Source organism: Gymnoscopelus microlampas, assembly GCF_963454915.1.
Source record: "Gymnoscopelus microlampas genome assembly, chromosome: 3".
Classification (NCBI taxonomy): domain Eukaryota; kingdom Metazoa; phylum Chordata; class Actinopteri; order Myctophiformes; family Myctophidae; genus Gymnoscopelus; species Gymnoscopelus microlampas.
This window is the reverse complement of record NC_139940.1, coordinates 26,143,681-26,166,180: the sequence shown is the minus strand read 5'-3', so window position 1 is coordinate 26,166,180 and position 22,500 is coordinate 26,143,681. Positions and strand designations below refer to the sequence as shown.

General features: G+C 42.6%; 1 protein-coding gene across 1 annotated transcript in view; it reads left to right on the top strand.

Moving 5' to 3' along the window:
- Positions 1-22,500, top strand: part of bbs9 (Bardet-Biedl syndrome 9) — a 227,709-nt gene that overhangs the window by 24,246 nt on the left and 180,963 nt on the right. Inside the window, exons 7-13 of the mRNA XM_084052563.1 lie at positions 1,386-1,470; positions 2,384-2,567; positions 9,039-9,168; positions 16,346-16,527; positions 18,023-18,099; positions 18,188-18,241; positions 18,739-18,841. Of these exons, the coding sequence (XP_083908689.1) occupies positions 1,386-1,470; positions 2,384-2,567; positions 9,039-9,168; positions 16,346-16,527; positions 18,023-18,099; positions 18,188-18,241; positions 18,739-18,841 (815 nt within the window). The remainder of the gene's footprint in view (positions 1-1,385; positions 1,471-2,383; positions 2,568-9,038; positions 9,169-16,345; positions 16,528-18,022; positions 18,100-18,187; positions 18,242-18,738; positions 18,842-22,500) is intronic.

The window sequence follows — 22,500 nt, the reverse complement described above, 5'->3', positions numbered from 1 at the left end:
CCCCTTGGCCATTATTTTGGCAGCCATTTTGGATTAAAACTGCCACCTTATTGGATTTACAGCAGATTCCTGTGCAACCAACCTTGCCTAATTGCCAGAGTGTGGTCCAAACGTAGAAAAAAATATAAAACAAGGGAACATTGCCTGGATAAATCACCAATTATTCTATCCTTGGACTGAGATTCTTTTCTGGGTTGGGCTATTTTCTGAATATAGCTGTCCACCTGTGTCCAAAGTTTGTGTGTGTGTGCGTGCGTGTGTGCGTGTGTGCGCGTTTGTGTGTGTGTGTGTGTGTGAGACAGACAGACATAGATTCCCGCTAGCCTTCTGCAACTGCCAACCTCTTACTGGAAAACCCCTCATGTAGACATAGGCCAAAATCAACTGACCACGGATCAGTGTGACCACTTTAACCTCTGTGAGCTGTCAACAGCACACAGATGAGAAGGAGGATCACCTTGTTTGCCTGATGTCAGTGAGGTTGTCAGTGATAATGGGAACGGTGAGATGATCCCCCGCCGACCCTGACCGCTGGGGATGACTTTAAACACACACTGACGGAGCTTTGGCAAGCTTAAACAACCGTCACGACCAGCACCCACGTGTTTATCAATCTAATCAGAGTTGCATCCACTGAACTCACTCTACACAGAGCAAATGCCCAGTTGTTCTCAACCTTTTTCTGGATCAGGGCCCACTTGAACATCTCGAAAGCAATTGGCAGCCTATCGGCCACCGTGTCAAGTGATCAGATATGGGTGGGCCTGCGGGGGATAGAACTAACTTAGTATATTTTGAAGTGCTTATTTATTGGTATCACTTTTTAAATATTAACGTTATATTATCATTCAAATCTTAGTGTTTTTGCCATGGAGGCCCACTTGCAATACCCTCGCGGCCCACCAGTGGGCCCCGCCCGGCCCGCAGGTTGAGAACCACTCTGCTAGAATATCCGACTCATCTTATCCACCGGTATGATAAATTGACAGGATCAGTTTCAGTTCAGTTTATTTTTTAGCACTTTTGGACAACAAAATACATGTCTGTGTCACATCAGTGCATTTAGAACAAAGCATTATCTCAAAAGGATCCAAGGCACAGGTTGTGAAGTCCATTTAACATGATAAGGTGTCCAAGATGTCCGAAAAAAGGGGCACAGGAAGAAGCATAATGCTTATCGATCCCTACCCCTGGCTCAGTTTGCATAAATAAATTAAATTGTCACAGTGGTCACGGCCCACTTTCAAGAATACATAATTAACATGGTGTTTTTTGCACACATACATACAGCATACCCTCCCACACACATTTGACCCTCGTGTGGGTCACAAAGTGTGACAACACACACTTTGTTAAAGTGTGACAACACACACTTTGTTTTTCAGATATGAGACGCTGGCCGTGGCCACAGAGGCAGAGAGCAGACAGGACCCTGACGTGCCGGTCAAGACAGGAGGCAAGAGGCTGACGGTAAGGCTTGTGTCCCCATGCATTGTTTGTGTCCCCAAGCATGTTTGTGTCACATGCATCGTTTGTGTCCCCATGCATTGTTTGTGTCACATGCATTGTTTGTGTCCCATGCAAAAAAAATGTGATTAGAAGACATTTCTAAAATCCCCAGAAGCGAAGATTTTTGTTATAAATGTTTGCTTTAAAAATGTATATATTCAAAGATTTTTCAAAAGAAATAGCAGATCTACAAGTTAATAGCGCGGCACTTGGTGCCGCACTATGAGCTTGTATATCTGCTATTTTTTAATGGCCAAAGAAATCTAAAAATGACAAAAAAGTAGCCTCGTTCGAGACCATAGACCCCGCCCACTCTCTGAGTGGACTGCCCCTCTTGGTATGGTGTTGAAATGTGAACCTAGGATTTATTTGGTACAAAAAGTACCGTCCAATAAGAGTCGGAGGTGGGGGTGGGTCTAACGACAAGCCAATCAGCGAATATCTGCTAAAGCAAGCTGTGCGATGATGTCAGATATAGGCGGATCCGTGGATCTCTTGTGATGGTTTAGGGAAATTCAAATCCCCTCCCCCTTGTAATCGCCGACACTGGAGCCAATTTCAGACTGAAGCTCCACGCAGCTTCAGGCTGATAATCAGGCTAACAAAAAAGACCTGTTGTAGGGTTAGGTTTAGAATTAGGCATTGAGAGGTTAGGGGTTGGGCCTAGAGTTATACCTGATTCATTTAGTGCTGTAACGCGTTGTGAGCTTGTATATCGGCTATATTCTGCCTTGTGGTGAGGGTTAAAAATGAAATGTTTTTAAAAATGTCATTCATAAAATCGCCATCTTAAAATTTAGATGTCCTCATATTACAGTAAAACCAATGTGTGTGTGTCTGTGTGTGTGTGTGTGTGTGTGTGTGTGTCATCCAGGCGGACTGGACGCTGGTCCTCGGAGAGCAGGCGTTGGACCTCTCCGTTCCCAGCTTCTCTCACTCCACCGCTTCCATCTTTGTGCTGGGCGAACGCAACCTCTACTGTCTCCGTGACAACGGGCAGATACGCTTCATGAAGAAGCTGGAGTTCAACCCCAGCTGCTTCCTGCCCTATGCCTCAGGTACAGAAAACACATCCTTCAGGCGGCGCTGCTCTTTCAGCACACGTTGAGCTTTGGAATGGAATATTTATATAAAACAAGCTCTGAGAAATGGTCCCTGAGGTTGTGCATGTGGGAATGTGTGTGTGTGTGTGTGTGTGTGTGTGTGTGTGTGTGTGTATGTGTGTACCTTTGTCCTCCCCCTGTCAAGTGTTTTTGATAAGAGCCCTCCCATCCTCTTAGTGTCCAGTAGCAGAGTATAAACAGAGCTTGTTTATACAGTACCATGTCTCCTCTCCATCTGTAAATACCCACCACCCCCGACACACTGGCCTGGCTCTGAGCCACAACCCAGGCTGTGTCCACGCTGAAAAAAAAACAAAACAAAAAAACGACCTCTACATTTATAACATTTTTGCCACATTCACATTTCCTTCCTTTCGGCTGCACGAAGACGAAAAAAAAAGGAAAAGCTCAAATTGCAGGAATAGTAAATGCAGAAGAGAGAGAAAAGGGAGTTTCGACGACGTAAGGGTAAGAAGAATACGACTCGGCAGAAGGATGTGGTGGAGTGCAAAGTCCCAAATGTTTTTAGAAAAACATCAGGAAACTAGAGTTTAGATTGGGCCCCAAAACACCTACCCTACCTGAGCCTAAAACATGTTCTGTCTTAACCCGGTACGGGTCCATTGCTGCATTCATGCGCCTGAGCCTGAATTAACCTGAGTTTAGTTTGTGATGTAATTTATATTTTATGTTTAACTGTACTTTTGTTATTGCTAAATTAAATACGACTAGTCCATACCCGTCCCGGGGATGTGTGCAGTCTACGCACCCAAACTATATATTTAATATGCAGACTTTGGGAGCACAACCGCTACTACACCCCTGCACACTTTTGTAGAGGAGCACTGCTCATTTGATCCTCCTTGCTGTGTCTGACAACCCGGTCAATGAATCGGTCATAATCAGCCGTATAACCAACGTCTTTTCGGAATTGCGCTGCGGGATAAGTGTTATTCTGTTGCTTTGAGGAAGGTAGTGCACGCACATCCGTGGCCCAGGTGCAAGACAAGCAGCACTATCACAAACGGTATTGTCTGCACACTGGTAATGCTGAAAAAGCTCTGCTGTTTTTTATTGCATCGTCAACGTTTCGATCAATCAGATCTTCATCAGGACGTATACATGTATTACTTAATAGATAGGTAAATTGTGATTGTGAGTTGTGGTTAAATGATACAGGCTGATTAAGTGGTTCTGTGTTTTAGTTGGATTAGATGCTGTACATGCTCTAATAGTCTGTACAGTATAGACTCTGACACTGTCATTGTTATGTAAGGCGCTGGGAGTTATGCTATTTGAGCCATAACACATCAGCTGTGAAATACAATAAATGTTGAATTGTAGTTCTCTCTTCTGTCTTGTGCTAGCCTTTTTCAAGTGACATAATAAATGTCTAGCGCAGGGGAAAAAAGCTGCCATTTCTCCTCTGTTTCCTCCAACACACACACACACACACACACACACACACACACACACACACACACACACACACACACACACACACACACACACACACACACACACACACGTCACACACGTCACACACCTTAATTTTCAGTAGCTGAACCAGTATTTACCCAGCATGTCTCCTCTCCATCTGATGTGTATATGTCTGACCCCCCCCCCCCCCCCCCCCGCCCACCCCCTCTGGGCAGGGGGTCTTAAGCGGGTCCCACGCGTAGTGTTAAGGTCTGAACACAGTGGGTTCAGTGTCCCGGGCCTCCATTTCCTCAGCTCTGGCAGAGGAAGTCTCAACCGGCCTGGTCTGCTGATCCATATGGAACAGCTCGCTATAGCGATCACACGCCACACACTGGCTCACACCTGACTAAATACACACACACACACACCCACACCCACACACACACACACACACACACACACACACACACACACACACACACACACACACACACACACACACTATCACGTCTATGTGTGCGATTTTGTTCTTATTGTTCAGTTTATGCATGCATGGTCTCTTGCAGTTTTGCTCCCTAACCCTATTTAGAGAATGAAATATTTAATCATTTTGGCTGTGTGTGTGGGTGTGCACGCTGCATGCTAATCCCAGCAGGCCTGGGAATGGGTTCCAGCCTCACACACCTCTCCTCTCTTCACCTCATGGGGAGGGAGAGGAGGAAAGGGAGAGATTGATGAAAGATGAAGACTTTGCCGATGCGTTACAAGGAAATGAATTAGTGACCAAGCTTGCATGAAAGTCAACACAAGACCGATATCTTGATTTATTTGTAATTACAGTCATGTAGTGTAGCAGAACAAGCACCACATTTGAAAATGGCATATTTGGGGTAATTTAGTCTACATTTTATGCCGTATTTAATTTGCTCTGCCTGAAACATTTTGGACTACTCAGTAGGTACTATACAACAGCATCTGTACTCGTAAAGAGTGCTGATGTGTGGATCAGTGGATTTGATTAGATTTTGGTCACAGCCATTCGCTATGGTTGGAAAAGATTAGGTATGGTTTTAGAAAATTAGGTTTGGGTCACTTTTATCTCCTGATAAAAAAGGCATCAGGTCTGCAGGGAGAAACGTTTCACACGTTCATCACATGCGCGCACGCACGCAGGCACGCACACACGCACGCACACACGCAGACCACACACACACACACACACACACACAAACGTCTTGTGCTGGCGGTCTGCCCTCCAGGATAAGGCGCCCGCGTGCGTGTTAATCCTACCAGGCCTGAAAATAATGTTCCAGGCTTGCACACCTCTTTTCCTCCTGGAAAGGCAGGGAGGAAGGAGGGAGAGAAAGAATTAGAGTTGAGGAGGTGAAATTTGGATGTTAACAAAGTTGATTAGCCTAAAAGAAAAAAGAAAAGCATGCAAGTCACATCTGAAGTGACAGATGATATGGACTCTTGTGCATAATAGACAATTATCGGATGATTGTGGTCATTTACAGCGGGAGACAAGAGAGCACACACATGGTTTTATATAACAACACTCAAGGGGGCATTCTTTACTGTGATTACAGCAGTAAGTTAATCATGAGCCACTACCCTGCACAGAGGAACACCCATACTCACAGCAAATAACTAAATGTTTCCTTCAAAGTAGTACGCATGTATCTCTTGTGGTCTCTTACGCATGTAAGAGAATACACACACAGACAGACACACACACACACACACACACACACACACACACACACACACACACACACACACACACACACACACACACACACACACACACACACACACACACACACACACACACACACACACACACACACACACACACACACAAGAATGTCTGAAAGAGCACTGACTCACACCACATGAGTTAGGACAGTAACCAGTTCCATTTTTCTATGCTGCTGGGAGTTATCAACTTGGTTGTAATGTGTCTTTGACCATTAAGACTGCATGAATCAAACTACATTGTAGAATGACTTGTGGTACAGCTACATTGGATCATGTTTTACGGTGTTATCTGTACATCCTAGGACCTGCTTCCAATAAGACAGGAGAGAGAGGAGAGGGAAAAGGAGCCTTAGGAGGGGGAAAGGAATTTGAGGGAAGGAAGAGACCAAGGATATTAAACGAGACTCAAGGTGTGCTCACTCACCGAATACCGTCAGTCGACAGATTTAATAACATTTCAATGGAGAGCATGCGATGCAGCTGCGTTGTACGACACGCCGAGGTTTCCCACCAGTTGCTGTATTGTAGGACTGACCTACTTTATGTAAATCTGGTCTGTCCAACGGATCTATTGATCCAATGAACGCCATATGTGCGGCTACGTCAATATGTTCAGATGAAAGGTTGGAAATTATCATTAAATTGTCAATCTATGGAGAATGGGATTCAAACCAAAGTCATGGAGAATCTGATAGCAGTATTGCCCTGTTACCAGTACCTACCTGAGTTATATGATTCTAGAATGTAAGAACATAGAAACAATGATTTCTGTCCCTGAAATAATTGCAGAAGTTTGTGGAGCTAATGGTTGGTTAATAACTTAAGGCACATGTTTCAAATAAATCTATCAACTTAAAGATATGTCATGGTGTGAGTGCATATGGCACCGCTTCAGAAAATGCCTACATGTCGGAGCTGTGCCGGATGGAAAGAGGACCGATGTGTCTAGATACTGTATGTAGTCAATGCATTCGGTGTGAGTGTGGCTTAAGAGGTCTAAAGCTCTGCTAGGCTAGCGCCCCCCAGAGGCAGTGTTGTCTCTTAACTACTTTTCGAGATAACTTGTTTTGGGACCAAAGTGACGGTCCGACAAGTTTCATGTCAATCCGCTCTTTCGATTTTGAGATATGATGAGAGTTGACATTTTGGCCAGAGGGCTGCTTTAGAGGAATGGTCATCAAATCAAAGGAAGACTATCCCTCTGTATGAAATAATTGTACTGTCAGTGTGGGCTGTAGGATGTATTATTATTAGGATGTAGGATGTGTTATTGGTATAATTGGTATGTGTATCGTTTATGGGCAGGCACGTGCTGTGTGTGGGTGGGTAGAGTTGTAATTTTGATGTCTATACTGTAGTACTTGGTTGTTGTTTTTATCATTATTGTATGCTGTAATGTTATGTTTTTATGTGGACTGGACTCTTGGAAGATTAGCCAATGGGCTGAAAGAGATCCAAATCAAATCATCATCTGGGAAGCCTGTGATTGTGAAAGCTAGTATCATGATGTTTGTGTGTAAGTAGAGTAGCTACAGGAAAGGCCATGAGGTCAGAAAAGCTAGGGTTCATCCTCCGTTGAGCAATTAGTAGTTTTGGATCTAAATATCCTGCTCCTACCGGGGCTAAAATTAGGGGTGCAGAAATTAGCTGAAGAAATGAAATGGAGAAAACTCCAGCCAGAGAGAAGGGAGTGAGCCTGGCCAATGAAAGATGGATTACGATAAGCTCTGGGGAGAGGAGTGTGCGAGTGAGAGAGTGTAGCGTCGTCCGGCTGTGGAGGATAAGGAGGAGATTCGTCTCTCTTCTTTGCTCTGTTCTTCTGGCCTTCAGCGACACAGCTGCCTCTGCTGGCTCACTGCCATGCTTCTCTCTCTCCCACTTCATCTGTCTCTCCCTCTGTCTGTGTCTGCCTTTCTCACTCTATCTCGCTGCATCTGTATACCGTGTCTCTCTCTCTCTGTTTTTCTTTCCAAGTTCCTGCCTACCTCTCTCAGGGCATTTTCTTATATTAGGTACCATTGCTTCGCACCGTGCCTGAGTAGGATATTCCACTTCTTCACCGCTCAGCTTTCACATCAGTAATGTTGTTCTCTTCTGTACCTGAGTGCACTTCAGTATCTCCTTTTATGTCTTAGATTCTCCCTGTTTTGTCCTCATCTCAATTTTCTCTCTCTCTCTCTCTCTCTCTCTCTCTCTCTCTCTCTCTCTCTCTCTCTCTCTCTCTCTCTCTCTATCTGGTCTTAGAAATGTGGTCCTTGAGTACGGTTCATGTGTAATCGGGTACGGAACAACATTACTAATATGAAAGTCGAGGGCAATTGTGCTCAGGCACGGTACAAAGCAGTCGTACTTGATATGAAATTGGGCTCAGAGTGATAATATAACCATTTGACAAAAACATTTAAATAACACACGTTGCATTGTTTATCTACACACACACACACACACACACACACACACACACACACACACACACACACACACACACACACACACACACACACACACACACACACACACACCATACTGTACCACGGGGTAGAAAACCCACCGTCTTTGTCCAATGCTGCATAAGGGTGTTTCCGCCCCTCCGAGCCACTGTTGAGGAACAGGGAATTGAGTGAGGCGAGGAGAGTTTGGAGGAGAAAGGAGGAGAGGAGAGTTGGCGAACTTAAAAGGAGGAACAAGGCGGCGAGGAAAAGGCTGAATGTAAAGGTGGAAGCAGAGTTGGACATGTAATTATCTGGTGTTGTTGGACAGTGACAGAGAAGGTTGAGGGATGCTTTGATGTGGCCCAGAGGTCCAACGTACAGACGATCCCCTGTCATTTAGGCCCCGCCCGCCTCCTCTGCCCACGTGTGACCGCTGTTGCTATATTCCATGTTCTAACTGTGTATTCAACTGTGTGTGTGTGCGGTTGCCCGAGGCGTGTGCTTTGCGTGTGGCCCTCAGATCTTCTTAGGTGGTACTCGCACAATTGGTGGGACGTAGTGGACACGCGTGTGCGTGTGTGTGCGTGTGTGTGCGTGTGTGTGTGTGTGTGTGTGTGTGTGCGTGTGCGTGTGCGTGCAGTGGATGGGTGGGTTAATCAGGGTGCACGCTGCTACATGTCTATTAGCTATTTTCTTCCACGTGACACCTCATCCAAAAGTCACGTAAAACTGACCAAATAAGTAAGAACAGGTCCTAACGTGGTTCAATTTCTAAGTTTTTCTTACTTTTTTTCAATCCGGCCCCCCACAGTGACAGAGGGAACCACCAACCTGTTGCTAGCCAACCATACCAACATGCTGCTGGTCTACCAGGACGTGACCTTGAAATGGGCGTCTCAGCTGTCCTGTGTCCCTGTGGCCGTACGCATCGCCAACTTCACGTAAGTAGCCTACAGCTGGTTTCATCTGTGAACATGAGACCACAGAGGGTGCCATGTTGAGCTCCTCTGTGCTGTGTGTTTATGATGTCTATATATATATACAGTATATATATACTTATATACTATATACTATACTATACTATAGATTGACACGTGGCATTAACAATCAGACTTTGTGCCTGATTGCAAGACATTTTATAGCAATCTGACAGAACGATGGAGAGAGGGTAGACAATGAATGGGAATGATGGAGAGAGGGAAGAAGACAGTAGAGACAATGTACAGCTGGTAATCACATGCCGTGCTACTGTTTCATGGCTCGAGGTATAATTTCACTCTATACGTCACTATTATTATTAGGGCATGTGTCCTGGTAGAGATTTGCGCTCTTTCCAGTTATTAACAAGACTTCAAATGAATGGATGGATGGATGATGCTTGGACTGGTTATCGGCGTGTCGTGTGTATATTACTTTGTCTATGAGCTCCACTCAAAAAAGGTTTGTCTGCTAATGCCCACTAGATTAGGTCCCTTTCTGCCTTTACACTCACACATGTATACACACACACACACACACACACACACACACACACACACACACACACACACACACACACACACACACACACACACACACACACACACACACACACACGCTGTTAACAGGTGTGTTATTGGTCAGAACCATCTATTGTTATGTTTATCAGCCTGTGAAATCCACAGTGATCCTCTCTACAGGAAATTACTCCACAATGTCTTCCAGCTGGCCAATCACAACAGATAAGGGAGTGGCCCGCTGTAACCAATCATCCATCCTATTGTAAATGACCACAATCAAACCGCAATTTGATACAATTACAACGCAAAGCACAAACACTGGTGAATAATGATGCTGTGTGTGTGTGTGTGTGTGTGTGTGTGTGTGTGTGTGTGTGTGTGTGTGTGTGTGTGTGTGTGTGTGTGTGTGTGTGTGTGTGTGTGTGTGTGTGTGTGTGTGTGTGTGTGTGTGTGTGTGTGTGTGTGTGCGTGCGTGCATTTATGCGTATGTTCATGTGTTCCAGAGCTGCTGTGCCTGTGTTGGTGTGTGTGTATAAATGTGTGTGTGTTTAAGATGCGGGAGATACTGTGTGTCTGGGAAGTTGTTTGCTTTTGTTTGAGGGTGTGTTGTTTTAAGGCGCTTGATAGTTATCATCTTGTTCAGTGTGTTGTTAGTGTTCATAGACTGTGGAGTGTGGGAGAGGAACACACACACACGCGTGTGCACGCGCACTCACAGAACTAACAATCTGAGTCCATAATGTACAGTAATGCTGGCTGTGTCCATTGCTTGCTTTAGGGTATGTCGGATCAGCCTAACCGGGTTCCATATGTCAGGGTTGGGGAGCCTGAAATCCTTCACTTCAGGGGTCTCGCTGTCTGATGGGATCACGAGAACACTCAGTATCACTGTTTACCTTTTAAAGACCCATGGCTGGCTCTCCCGTACCACCCAGCTAGAGAGATCCAGGTGTTTGGTCGACTGGCCACAGTGACCTGTAATAACCCAAGTTCATCAGTAACTTTTGTCCTGTTAGATTTTACAACTGGATTCAAATTTAGAATAGAACCTGCGTATTAAAAGATATCTGTTGTAATATTCATATTCCTTAACCCCTTCTGGTATCTGTACTAAATCTCATAACTATACCTAGGCCTGTCACAGTTATTACATAATCGTTTAATCGCAATTATTTGAGATAATCACAATTATTATAATATAATCGTTTCCATGTTGGAAAATGTTCATACATTTTTTTCAAGTATAAAATTATATTGTTGTATATTTAAGTTATTTGTCATATCTGCCCTGTGCTATGTTTGATTACGAAGCCTAAAAGGCAAACAGAAATAAAATTTGTATTCATATGTTCCAATGTTCAATGCCAAAAGCACAATTAAATCATTAATCGCAATTATTTGTGTGACAATTAATCGTCATCTTAAATTTGTAATCGTGACAGCCCTAACTATACCTAATCACTTAAGCTATGTAATCAGATACAGCTCAGATCAGGGGTGTCAAACTCATTTTAGGTTGAGGGCCAGAGTGATCAAAATGTGACCTTGCGGGCCACATTACTTTTATCACGTACTACGTGAAAGGCACGAATGCTGTCATAGTGTTCGGTCACAAGTTCAACGTACAAAACACAATGGCTACGACCGAATAAGAATGTGTATACTATTTCATTTGCATTTCATTTTGATTGTCTGTCAGATGTGCACAGGAGCTCTCAGCATCCAATGGCCTTTCATCACACCTATGATGGACTAAATGTCCGCATAGCGCTGTTAATATGGTTATAATCAGAAGCCTCATGGTTTATAAATGTACAGAAACATCATGTTCATTTGATGATTGGCACTCGGTCGGTACCACTATTGATTTTGTTCAGTATAATAGTATAATAGCTCCCTGCAGGTTTCCAAACACGTACGGTTTTGGCCTCATATGTAGCAGTTAATCACTGTATCCAACTTTGAAACTTAGTCGAGAGTTTGATCCAAATTAAATCTATAATTTTGCTTATAGAGAAGACAAATAAATAACTTAACTTTTGTCTTTTCGTTTACTGTAAAAATGTCTTGCAAGGTCTGTGATTCTCTCTCCCTCGTGGCCTTCATGGTAGCGATGGCCGCACAGGTCTGGGATGGCGTAAGTTGGGGGCCGTGCACAAAGGGGGTTACCTGCTACCTCCATTGTTTTGTGCTGTATGGGGTGGCAGTGGCTCAGGCGGTAGAGCAGCCGTCTGGGAATCGCAATGCTCCCGGTTTGATCCCTGGTTCCTCGTGGTTTCATATCGATGTATCCTTGAACAAGACACTGAACTGAACTCCTAACTGCTTCCCATGAGCAGGTTGCTGCTTTGCATGGTCTCCTCTGCCGTGTGTGTGTGTGTGTGTGTGTGTGTGTGTGTGTGTGTGTGTGTGTGTGTGTGTGTGTGTGTGTGTGTGTGTGTGTGTGTGTGTGTGTGTGTGTGTGTGTGTGTGTGTGTGTGTGTGTGTGTGTGTGTGTGTGTGAATGTAAAGTGCTTTGGAGATTTATGGAGAAAAGCACTATATAAATGCACCATTTTCCATGTGTATGGCCCGCTACAGTTTGTACTGCATCTATCTGTTCCTGTTCCTTGCTGCTTGCTTACAAAAGGGTAATTCAGTGAACTAGAAAAAGTGCTCGGAGCACAGGTATCCGCCAGGTCAGGTAAGTTAGTGTGGGCCTGTAATGTTGATGGAATATGAAACATTGTACAGATCCGTCTTGAGCACATGACTATAGAGTTAATGTGTACCGATTTGCGTGATGTTTGCACAAAATCTGTAGGAGTAATATATCTTTTTTTGTTGCAAAACTGCTGGTGGCAGTGTATCGGATAACAGCGTTTCACTTCCAGTATGCCCTGCTGGATTATTTCCAGCATCATCTTTTCACCACGGTAAAGGTGACCAATGTTCAGTAGAAAAGGCTTATATAATATCCTTTCCATGTGTATTAGCCTATTATTTGGTGGTGGGCTTAAACTGTGTAAACTTCTTATTCTCATTACACATGAGAGCATGACGTTCAGCTGATCCATCGCTTCCAGACAGAACAGATGTACAGTAGGCTACAAGTTGTCAAGGCGATGCGACGTCGACGAGTTCAGTTTTTTTTTTGTGTGATGTTTGGGCAAAATCTGTAGGAGTAATATAAAAAAAAAGTGTTGTGAGATCAGCCTCCTGGTGGCGCTTTAACAGGCCGATGTGAAAAATATGGAGCAGAGGTTCTGCTCTGGCATCCAGGGTTAGGGTTACTGCCAGAGTTTATTCATAATGTACTCACCCCTGTGCCAGCAATTTTTGTGTTTTTTTGTGTGTTTTTTTGTAATTTTTCATTCAAATAGCTTGTCTAGCTGCGTTTTTAAACACATACGACAGATCGACCAGCAGAGAGCAGTAGATTGACACCTCGATTACTCGCTGACTCGCTCGACCCCCCCCCAAACAGGCTCAAACAGTCCATACGTCATAACCGGATGTGACGTTTTCGGCAATCGCCGATCGGCCTTAAGACCGTTGTGATACACGACGACGATGACTGTTAGTCACCCAGACTAAAGAAAATAGAAGTGGAGCTCTGCGTTCGTTTTTTATACCGTGTGAAAAAAACGTGTTTTTCCCTATTCTGCCCGAAAATGAACAGGAAAAAAAAATGAGAACTGGAAACGGAATCATGAATCCGGATCCGGGTGAGTGTGAAGTAAGTGGAAAAACGAAACTGATGATGAAAAATAAACAGAAATAAAAAGAACGCATACAGTATATGCGATCTTTTGAATTGCGGCACGCCAGCGATGGATTTGAAAGAACGCATCAATGCGTTCTTGGCAATCAATGTATTAATAGAGAGAGCTTTTAGGATCACAGTAGAGGACTCTAAATCACGACATTTTCTTCTAACATCTACCTTTTCATGTTTCTTATTATTGCGTTATTCATTTATTATTTATTTATTCATTCTTTTTTTTCTTTTCTGTATGTTTATTATGTCCTTTCATGTTGAGTACTGACATTTGAATTTGTATTTGCAACTTTATTTGTTTGTATGTCTTTATGTGGGCCCCGGAAAGACTAGCTGGTTGCTGCCGTATGGTACCAGCTAATGGGAATCCTTTAATAAAAAAAAATATGTATATATAAAAAATACATACCCACCCACACACCAACGTCTGTCTGTCCGACTTTTTTCTCTCCATACCTCTTCCTCTCTGTCTCTCTCTCACAGCAGGCTCACCCAGTAGGTTGTAGTGTTTTGATATGATTCTCCCAGAAGAGTGTTATGAGCCAGCTAGTCCGTTCCAACACACCAATCAGGCCCTCAGTTTGCACTGTACATCATATTTATGGTCAAGTCCCCCCCCCACTCACTCACTCCCTCTCTCACACACACACACACATGCACACACACACACACACACACACACACACACACACACACACACACACACACACACACACACACACACACACACACACACACACACACACACACACATACACACACTTCCCTTACCCCATAACCCTTGCAGAAGCTGCTCTCCCACTGTGTGTGTGTGTGTGTGTGTGTGTGTGTGTGTGTGTGTGTGTGTATTTATCCCGTGGTAGTAAAAGTGCTTGTTTTAATGCTCCCTCAGACACCCTCCTGTGCAGGTGTGGGGCCAACCACTGCTATGAACCCTATGTCCCATGTGTGTGTGTGTGTGTGTGTGTGTGTGTGTGTGTGTGTGTGTGTGTGTGTGTGTGTGTGTGTGTGTGTGTGTGTGTGTGTGTGTGTGTGTGTGTGTGTGTGTGTGTGTGTGTGTGTGTGTGTGTGTGTGTGTGTGTGTGTGTGTGTGTGTGTGTTACTGCCTCACCGGCCTGGAATCACAACACATCTGCAACCAGTTAGAGCGCACGCACGCACACATGCATGTACATTGCATCACTGCATTTCCTTTCTCTCACTCTGTCTTTTCCTTTCCCTATCACCCATCTTAACCCTCTGTTTTCCCTCTCTCTCCTCTTCTCTCCATATCACATGATGTGATTCTATCATCCTTAGAAACCCCTAGGTTCTATATACAGTATAACAAAAGGTAACCCATCTATTTGTGGTAGTTATTTGTTTCATGTCATCAAGGGACACGTTGCCTCAGTTCACCAGGCACGTCTATAGAGCCTACAGTTTCAGTTACTACATAACCACGTCACATTAATCCTAGTACATCAATATAATTCCACTTTACTGTTGCTATCTTCTAAAGTTGAAGATGTGTGTCTGTTTATCATACTTTAAGTCATTCCCACGCCCCAGCTCGGATTCGGCAGAAACTTTCCACAGCGTTGTGTTATGATCCGGGGAAGGTTATGGGCAACTCTCTGAAACACTTTATACTTTACTATTTAACTTTTTCAAACATTACTTTTACACTGGAGCTGAAACTTTGCTCAACTATGGAGATGCCTGATGTCGCAGTACTGACGTCTTAGAAATGACATCACAGATGACTAAAGTCATAGACTGGCCTCCAAGTGCTCTGACAACGAATGCTAAGGTCATTTACCCATTTTGGGGGCGGGAACCCCTATTTGTAACTATACCTTTCAGGACGGGAACTCCTTTTGGGGTTGTTGTTGCTATGTACAGTATATAGCAACATACATTTGTTGTAATTCTTGAATACATTTTTTAAGTTTTTCAGAAAACTTAGGTCAAGATTTAGAAGGCGTTTTTAGTATTGGCCTCGGGTCTAAATGGGTTAAGGCTAAAAGGAGAACACAAAAAAAGTCTACTGCATCTACACAGCATAAAATATTAGAGATGGGGAAATTATATTTACCTCCTCTTGTGGTCTCCTGTTTCTTCATGCCAGATTTGAAAGAAACCAGTGTTTCACATGTATTAACGGATGGTGTCAGGGCATTCCACATTTTGGTGGCAGAGCAGTAGAATGAGAATTTTCCCATGTTTGTTCTATATTTGGGTGGTACCAGATCATGGTCGCTCCCTCTAGTATTGTGGCTGTGGGTGTCGTGTCACTCACTTTGGAGAAGTAGTTAGACATGTACAGTATGAGGGTATTTGGGCACTGTGCCTTTGAGTATCTTAACTCATTCAGTGCCAAACTTATTTCTGGCTTTATCATCCCTGTGCCAAGGCCAAAAATACATTGTAAAAAAAAGTGCTTAGGAAGCGAGATACAGCCTTTTTCAGTAAGATGTTAAACAAGAAGTGAATGGAGCAGCAAATCTTCAAATCATGATATCTCGGGTTCTGAACATTTTTTTTCAAAAAAAAAAAAAGGTTTTGATTATTATTATCTTTTTCATGACGTCGGCGACGTCATTGGCACTCTGGGCTTATGAAAAACGTAATGGCACTGAATGAGTTAAATACCAATCCCATCTGTATGCTTGGTTTGAGATCTATCTGCTGCCCTGGTTACTTTGTAGCAGTTAAAGTAATACTTTTCTTTGCACTCTATTTACTTCATACACTTTACTCCCATCTTGCCATTTGTAAGTTGTTCTGGGTAAGGGCGTCTGATAAATTGTACATTGCTATTCTCCTCTCCTCTCTCTCTCTGTCTCTCTATCTTTCTCTCTTTTCTCCTCTGTTCAGGGAGCTGAAGGGGGTGGTGGTCACCCTGAGCGCTGATGGCCACCTCCAGTGCTCCTACATGGGGACAGACCCGTCCTTCTTCTCCACACCCAAGGTGGATGCCAGGGAGGCAGACTATGAGCAGGTGGACGCTGAGATGAAGAGTCTCCAGAAGTACATCAGGGAGGCCACTAGGACTCAGGGTGGGAGCTCAGAACAGTTGTCATCTCTGATAGATTTTTTTATAGACCTTTATTTAAACAGGTAAATGCTGTTGCGATACATAACCAGAACATTGTACAACCCTCCCATCTATCAGGCAATCTCCCCATCTATCAGGCTCACACAGGAACACTTAAAGAAGACATTACATACTTTGCCATTTGGCTAAAGATATGGCAAAAATCATCATGTTTGTGAAATTGTGATTACAAGCAAAATAATCAAGATTATCCTTTAATTTATAATAGTGCAGCCCTAGCAGAAGGTACAACAGTTTGTCGAAGTCCTGATGGATACCTTTGGACTTTTGGCGACCCAAACTTAAAAAAATAAAATAAAAAAAGAACATTAAAAAAATAAACTCTCACAGGAACCACTGGAACTTAGTAGGATATGAGGAGCCAGCAAAAGTTCAGTTTAGAATAAGATTAAAATGAGGAAACGCCTAATTTCTCTCTCTGAATTTAAAAAAGAAAAGGCGAGACACACCAGACATTTACCAGGAGACATCATAAAACTGAAAGAAAAAAGCAAGGCCTGCTAGAGTCATAATTTAAGAAAATGCCACAGCCTCTTCGAATGACAAATTAAAGACACCAGAACCTTCTCAAGATGACAAGCCAACAGCATTTCCACACGTAAGGGATACAGGAACAATCTAATAATACAGTAACAAAATCAGAGGCAAGAGAAATATAATATTTTTATTTCATGATCAAGATTATCCTTTAATTTATAATAGTGAAGAGAAATATAATTCCTCTCAGACCTAGATAAAAGCTTCTTAGTTGTTAGAGACAGAGCCTGTAGATGATAAGGAATACTAGAGCAGGGACTCAACGAGGGTGTAACATGAAGAAAATGTGCAAATAGAATAAAAAGAAAAGCTTTAGCAGGAGAGGGGAAGGCTAATAGAACCTTTAAGAATTGTCACCACCTATATGAAGAAGCCTAAAGGAGAATTTAGCCTGAAGGCGAATCATTTTAACTAGACCCCTTGATTGATCCCAGTAAACCTCAGGTATGGCTTGTATAGGAGTCTGGTACCAGGCCTCTGAACTGCTATTTGGCACTTATTTTCACTCCACTTTAAAACATGTATCTACTGATTCAGAGGTCTGGTGTTGCCCTTGTCCACAGCTTTCCCCATATTGGTGAAACAACCGAGCCAAAGGCAGGACTAAAGTTGGTGCTGTACACTGCCTAGAGAGTGGCCTCATACTGCACATAAGTCACTAGTGATTAGCCTCGGAAACCCATGGCTTTTTTTTTGTTACAAAACTAGCGATTGATTTAGGACAGTTAACCCGGAAACGGCTGACAAGAAGGCAATATCAGACTGAATAATAGAAAGGCCATTCAGTATGAACATCACGCTAATAGGAGTGCGTTTCACTTGGATAATGATATCGAGACCTGGTCCGATTTATGCTGGTACATCATCCCTGAACACCATTATGTTCCCATTACTCTCAGATATCCTACCTAAATCGGACGGTGAGGACGACCTGACTGTTACAGCCACCGTCTCTTCAAGCATGGATAAACCATCTGTAAGTAAACAGACACAAACCCATACAAACCCATACAAGAGCACAGACTTGCAAACTCATCTCGTTCCATTTGTCTCTTTCCTTGCAGCTCGCTCTTATCCAAGACATTGACGGTTTAGCTGTACCCTCGGTCACCATCAAGGTATACATTCATTGTGTGCTGATTCTCTCACCAATGTCCATAGTACTGCCATGATGACACATGGGAATTCTCTGATCTAAACTAATGTATATTTTTAACCAGTGGTGGAAAGTAACTAAGTACATGTACTCAAGTACTGTACTTAAGTACAATTTTGAGGTATTCTTTACTTTACTAGAGTATTTCCAGTTTGAAAATGCGTCGCATTCGCGACGCATTTTCAGAATATTTTAATATATTTTATACATTTGAAAATTTGTGAAATGGGACATTCTGCATAATGAGTACTTTCTACTTTTGGTACTTTAAATACATTTTGATACCAATACTTTTGTACTTTTACTCTGTACTTTGAATTCTGGACTTGCAGTATTGATACTTTTACTTAAGTAAAAAATGTGAATATTTTTTCCACCACTGTTTTTATCCTTGTCTGTCCTCCTCCCTCTTTACTCTCTCTTCCACCCTCTGTCACATCTGTCTCTTTGGATGTCCAGGTGAAGGTGAAGGCCAGCAGTACTCTGCAGGGTTCTAAGTTGACCGTCTGTGTCCAGCCCCCCCTGGTCGTCACACAGGACCAATTTGTCCTGGAACCCATGGGTCAGTCCTCATTATCTCTTTAATCCTCTCTCTGTATCTGTTTCTACGGTGTGGCTGAAGGGCTTTGTGTTTGTATATGTCCCCTCAAAAGTAGACCAATCGTAACAACACATAACACTATGTGCATTACATAACAAAACAGAACCACATCCGTCCATGAAATTAATGCCTGGTTGAATGGAACTTGATTCGTAATTGAAAATCTAAATGTATGTAAAAAAAAAACAACGGTAACACTTTACTTAAAGGTTGCGTCTATAATGCATTATAATCATATTTATAAGGCATTATAATGCACTTCTAAGGCATTATAACACCTGTTGTAGATGTTTATAATTATGCATAACAACTTATAACAAGGGTTATGAAGTATTATAACTTATAATATAATTTATAAGTGCTGGTCATAATGCATTATAAACTCAGTGGAACAGTACATTATAACTACCAGGTACCACTTTACTTAAAAGTCTTGTCTATAATACATTATAAACACATTTATAATGCATTATGATGCATCATAATGCATTACAATGCACTTATAATGCTTCATAACACTCGTTATAAATGTTTATGCGTAACAACTTCTAACAAAGACACTTTGTAACTAACTAAGTTAAGGTAGCTATAATGTGCTGTTCCACTGAGCGTATAATGCATTATGACCAGCACTTATAATACATTATACACGTTGTAATAAGTTTAAGTAAAGACAAAAACAACAACTTCAATCTCTTAGTTACCAACTTTGTTTTGTGAAGAACTTTTGCTATTGGTGGAGTATGTCCAAAAGTGCATGTCCAAAGGACATGCACACTAGCAGCCAGCCTGTACATTGCAGCCTGGCTCACTGCATTGTGATTTATGCTGTTTGGTTCACAAACTACGCACGTACCGTAGCAACTTAAAGCTTGGAGAGGGAGGCCATTCCGTTATTAAACTCTGTCTGGTTTATTTGTTCTTTCTTTTCCTTTTTTCTCCTCTCACTTTCTCCCCCTCTTATACAGACATTGTTTATTCAATGACAGCTGCTGTTTCCTTTCCTGTTATCACATTAATATCCCTCGACCCTCCTCTATCATTAAACCAAAACAAACTGACAGTGATTGTGAGCGAGTGAATGTGTGAGCGAGTGAATTAGAGACATGCACTGCATTGCTCTGTATTTACGGTAGCCAAATCCTTCCGTTCTGTGTTGTTTCATCTACTGTAGCTGCGTGAGTCACCTTGACCAGATACAGCGGTAACTTTGATCTAAATTAAACACGCACCGCTTCAGACGCCTTTCCAACTTCAAACAATGATACCTTATCAAGCGATTAAAAATTTAACCATTATCAAGCTATTTATTAGGGCTGTCAAACGAATATATCTATTTTTATCTGATTAATCACAGATTAATCATTAACTAATGTGTAACTATACCAGAAATATTCCCATTTTCTCTCTATATTCTTGTGGGAACGGAAAGATAAATGACTCTTTCTCACTGTTTCTCTCGCTCGCACCCCGTTGTGCTTTGAGCCGAAGACGACGTAAATTGCTCAGCCTTTTCTGGCAAAAACGTGTGTTTTTTCCCCGTCCAGATAGAGCCACGCACATGTTCTCTTTCCATATCGTTTGGATCATTGTTTGGATCTGTTTGCCATCAGATAACAGAGCAACGACTAGTGCAGAGTGGGTGGAATTATGGGATGTATTGTATGGTGCGGGTCATTCTGCGCATGCATTAATTGCGTTAAAAGTTTTTTTGCGGGCTCCCGCTGGCCTAGCGGTCCAGGCGCATACCACATGTCTGATAAGTGATAATCCAGTCTTACAGCGTGTTACGGGTTCGACTCCTGTTCCCGACGACCTTTGCTGTGTGTCACCCCCCCCATCTCTCTCCCCATTTCCTGTCATCCTACTTTCCTCTCAAATAAAGGCAGAAAAGCCCCAAAAATATCGTAAAAAAAAAGTTTTTATGCATTAATTCCATCAATTCTATAACTCAGTTAATTAACCAATGTTGACAGGCCTGCTATTTATATAGCCATTTGGTGGAGACAGTGCGACACTGCACCAACGAAAAATATTTCTTTAGCTGGGTAGCATCACATGCAATGTGGTCTAACTGTGGAGCTACAGTGCACAGGGAATTTAACCATAACTACAGTATGACATGACATGCACTTAACCCCTTGCAGCATTGGTCACATGCTCTACCTATTCATCTACACGGGATGGAACTTTTAACCCCAGCAGTATAATTGCTGTCTGCTAACTATAGCAAGTCAGCTACACCACACTTCTTTTGCCTTTTTCCCATATGATTGTGTCAGATGTCGTTATTTTATTCATTATTTTAATTTCATGTCATGCACACAAAGTGCCCAACCCTCATCGGTTCAGTTGCAGTGGTCAGACCTTTCATTACATTTCATTCCATTACAAAATTACGAGTTTGGGCTTAAACAAAATATTCTGGGTGCTCGAGTGGCTGTAAAGTTTCTACCCACCACCGCAGAGACTAGGAGTTTGAATCCTCCGCAGTGCCTCCAGCTTCACCGTGCACTCCAACGTACACAATTAGTCGTTTTCGATCGCGGGAAGGAGGGTGATCTCTGTTTGTCACTGCACTAGCGACTCCTAGGTTGGTCAGAGCGCCTGTTCAGTGGGGGGCTCTCTTCTTCTCCCTCCCTCCCCCTCTCACTTTCCCTCTCCCTCTATCCCCCTCTTCCTATCCGTCTCTCTCACATATATGTCCAGACACACTAACTCACACACAGACAAACAACTGGATCTTTATCTATTCTATAAAGTTCAAGTTGTATGTGAACATTGGAAATACTCCAGTAAAGTAAAAAAATCTAAATTGTACTGTGTCTGTCTGAAAACAATATACGTCAGAATGATTTTAGCACAGAATTATTCAGTATTAATATATTATTAATTATTTAACTTTTTCTCATAAGCTCTTCTGAGGTTAAGAACAACTTTCATATGCATGTGCACAACCATGTTAAGAAGCATGTTAAGAAGCTGTGCACAGGGAGAGGGACAGAGTGGTATTTCCTCACTTGTGGTTTAGTTAGTCAGTGTATTTTCTAACCATAATTGATGGATAAATAAACTTTTTACAGACATTGCGTAACAAGTTTTTCAGAGCAGTTTCTTTTAGACACCGGGAAATTGGCTTAGTCCTATGTGGCAGTGAAAGTCTTCATCGTTAAACCTCCCTCATACCATCCCATCATGTTTTTACCTCTGTCATCTACTTAAAAAAAACATGTTTTTGGCACCTTTTTCATGCCTCACATCAGAAAGCTCAGTGTCAGACAGCAAACCAAGGGAAGAGAGAGATCAGAGTCATGCCAGACAAGACCAGTGGTGGAAGAAGTACTCAGATATTTTACTTAAGTAAAAGTAGCAATACCACAATATAACGATACTCTGTTACAAGTAAAAGGCCTGTGTTCAAAATGCCACCTGAGTAAAAGTACAAAAGTATTGGCATCAAAATATATTTAAAGTACCAAAAGCAAAAGTACTAAAATGTTTGCAAATAGCAGCTCTACAAGCTCACAGTGTGTCGCATCGCGACGCGCTGTGAGCTTGTAGATCGGCTATTTTCAAATAGCTTATGTATAAAATAGGGCTAAAGTGGTTAATGTATGTTT